Raw genomic sequence first — 3,597 nt, 5'->3', positions numbered from 1 at the left:
ACTACATAAATAAATAATAAAAAAAAATTAAAAAAAAAACAAAGAAAAAAAAAACATTACATATTGCTGATGTATCTTACTAGCTTTATCCTTTAAAAGAAAATTCTAGGAGGATGGACCATTGCCTTCCTATTCTGTTACTTCTCTTTTCTTTTCCATGACCCTCCCACTTAAATTCTGCAGTCTTGTCTCTTAGCTTTCTGATTTAGTGAAGCTTTTCAGATTACTCTACAACATATAAACACAGCTAGAAAGGGTATATAAAAAATAAAATAAAAAATAATAATAAAAAAATAAAAAATAAAAAAAATTAAAATTAAAAAAAAAATAAAAGAAAGGGTATGTAGAAGGCACCATAGACAATGAGAGGCAACCTCCCCCGCCCCCAAACCCCAGCCTGTCTCATTTCTCATACACACACACTGGGCTAAGACCATCTCTTAAAATCTGGCTTGACCTTCACTGTCTTAACTTCCTTTTCATATTTTCCTCATTTCTCTCCCATTTCTTTTTATTTCCCTCAGTGTTAAGAGAGTTGAATCCCCACATGAGGTGAAATTCACCATGCTCCAAATAAAGTAGATCTTTATTGGCTAAAGAGATCTTTTAATGGCTAGCAGAATCCCTGGGATTTGTCTCTGTTCATTCAAACATAAACCTGCCTCCACTATGGAGTTAAATGTGTATGAGCCTCCAGGATATATGGCTATATAAGTATCGTAATAATTCCTATTCAGAGGAACTTCACTCTATAGTACTTAATGATTTTATAAAACTACAATAAAGAATATGTAAGTACGTAAAATGTTTTTGTTTTATGCTTCAGTTATTCTAGTAGAATATGAACATGTTTAATAAATCATTAAACACTGGGGCAATTACAATTGCAAAATCTTTGCACACTTACCACAAACAGAGCCATATATAATCTACTTAATTTTTGTGATGGTTTAAATAAAAAAGAGAACAGATAATAATAGTATGAGATCTAAACATTTCTCTTTAACATTTTTCTCAATGAATCTATAACTTTCTTATTTCTCAAACTGTAGATAATTGGATTTAACAAAGGAATTATGATAGTGTAAAATAGAGAGTCCATCATATCTTGATCATCCGATTTTGCAGATCCAGGGCGCACATACATGAAGAGAAGAGAGCCATAGTATAAGGAGACAGATAAGAGATGGGCTCCACAGGTGGAAAAGGCTTTCTTTATGCCTTGCAGAGACTTCTTTTTTAAGATTGTAAAGAGAACAAGTGTATAAGAGACCAGAACAATCAGAATGGTAAATACTTGTATTGACCCAGAGAAAATAAAAACTATCAGAACATTAATTGAAGTGTCAGTACAGGAAATCTTAAATAATGGCATGATGTCACAGTAAAAGTGATGTATTATTTTAGAATTACAAAAGGTTAATCTGAATAAAAAGCCTATATGAACTATAGAATGAATAAAGCCACATACAAATGATGAGACTAACAGCCAGGTACAAAGTCTATAGGTCATAATCATTGGATAAAGTAAAGGTTTGCATATGGCTACATAGCGATCATATGCCATTGTTGCCAAGAGAAAACATTCTGTGGTTGCACTAAATACAAAGGAAAACAATTGTGTCATGCATTCAGAAAGAGATATAATGTTACTCTTGCCTAGGAAGTTGACCAGCATCTTGGGAGTCACTGTGGATGATATCCAAGCATCTACAAAGGCTAAATTCCCAAGGAGTAAGTACATGGGGATGTGAAGCTGAGGATCATTGCAGATGAGAGCAGTTAGTCCCAGGTTTCCCACAATGGTGATGAGGTATATCACCAAGAACACCAGGAACAGAGGTATTTGCCACTGTGGTTGATATGTGAATCCTGAGAGAACAAAGTTTGTCAGCAATGTTGCATTTTTAGTATTCATCTTGTTACTGGATGACCCCTGAAATGGAATGCAGTAATTATAAAAAGAACATTCACTAAGATTGTATGTAGAAAAGAGAGAGATAGTATTTGAAATAAAGCCATATACTAATCAGAATGCTCTTAATTTTATTTACTGCTGTTATAATATATGAAAATGAATTTAGGGAATTGAGGTTAATAGAAAATGAAATTATTTCAGTTCCAAAAATGTACAGGAATTTACAGATTTAGAAAAAAGGGAAAGACATTTTTAACATGATTATTAAATTACTAAATTTATGGGGCTACCTAAGTGTGTTAGGGAAATTTATGGGGAGACCTGGGTGTGCTCCGGAATTCTGTTTCCAACATGGTTGAGGGGAAAAGAAGGGGAAAACAGTTTTAACTGTGATAAAATGAATTAAACTCCAATGTGAAAGACCTTGAACTTTATTCCTCAGGCAATAGGTATGCAGCAAAGACTTTTAAGACAAGGAGTAGCATCATAAAATAATTTTTTAAAAATATTTTACTTATTTATTTTAGAAAGAGAGACAGACAGAGCACATGAGTGCAGAAGGAGAGGGAGAGAATCTCATGCAGACTCTGCATTAAGTGAGGAGTTGGACATGGAGTTCAATCTCACAACGTTGAGATTATGACCTGAGCTGAAATCAAGAGTCAGACACTTAAACAACTGAGCCAACCAGGCACCCCAAAATAATTTTTAAATTAAATATTTTTAGTGCAGAGAATATGCTACATGGAGGGGAAACTAAGGTCAAGAGCACTAATTAGGAAACTCTTATTATTGTCCAGTGATTCTCAAACCAGATTACACATAAGAGTTGTCTGGGGAACTTCTTATACAAAATATAGATTGTGAGGTATTACTGTAGACATTGACTTGGTGGGTAAAGAATGAAGTCTAATAATCTGCATTTTAAAAATCCCTTCTAGTTGATTCAAATGTATGTAAAATTCTTAGTTTATATGTAATGTAATATTGGAAAGGATGAGGAGGACAAAGAGATAAAAATAAATCAGAATGTAGTTACTAGGACTTGATGACATACTAGATGTGCAGGAGAGAAGAGATACATGGCGAATGGGTAGAAAGAGCCCTATGATCATCCACCATCCAGGTAAGAGAGCTTAGTAGTATGAGCCTACTAAAGCTTAGTAGAAAAAATGACTTGAGAGTCATTTGGGTAGCTGAAGGCATACTTAGGGATGACCCATCCACTAGAAAGTGGAGAAAGTAAAAAGAAGAAGGACATGGAAAGAAATTTGAGAAAGGACATTAAAGAGGTTACATAAACTAGATACTTTTTTTTTTTTTTTTTTTTTTGGATAGCTAAAGACTGATCTTTTTAGCATCACACGGGTCTTAGTATCAGGCAAAGGCTACCACTCTACATGTTAAAAAAGCCATAAACATAGTTTCCCATCCCCATCATATCTAGTGTGACAGGACTTGATCTAGATTTGAGTAGTCAGTCACTTGTTCATTTCTCTAGAAATACCAAAATTTCAATTGTTAAATGTATTTTTATTTAGGATAGATTCTCCAAAATGCAGTCCAAAATCATTAAATAATTGAAAATTCTTATTTTAACTTGTGTGATGTACCTATTAAGACATAAAGTGCAAAGAGCAGTGGAGGGGCATTTTCTATAAACTCCCTGTTAATATACT

At 33.6% G+C, this 3,597-nt stretch overlaps 1 protein-coding gene across 1 annotated transcript; it reads right to left on the bottom strand.

Annotated features, from left to right (window-relative positions):
- Positions 1-988: 988 nt before the first annotated feature.
- On the bottom strand, positions 989-1,918 carry LOC112913747 (olfactory receptor 5H2-like). The gene has a single exon (XM_025990620.1). The coding sequence runs from the start codon at positions 1,916-1,918 to the stop codon at positions 989-991; it is 930 nt and encodes a 309-aa protein (XP_025846405.1).
- Between the last annotated feature and the right edge of the window lie 1,679 nt (positions 1,919-3,597).

The sequence above is a fragment of the Vulpes vulpes genome, chromosome 1 (assembly GCF_048418805.1).
Source record: "Vulpes vulpes isolate BD-2025 chromosome 1, VulVul3, whole genome shotgun sequence".
Taxonomy (NCBI): domain Eukaryota; kingdom Metazoa; phylum Chordata; class Mammalia; order Carnivora; family Canidae; genus Vulpes; species Vulpes vulpes.
The sequence above is the reverse complement of the archived record's forward strand: the minus strand, read 5'-3'. Positions and strand labels throughout refer to the sequence as shown.

Excerpts from the sequence above, each read along its gene's own strand:
- LOC112913747 (XM_025990620.1), bottom strand. The coding sequence starts at position 1,918 with ATGAATACTAAAAATGCAACATTGCTGACAAACTTTGTTCTCTCAGGA.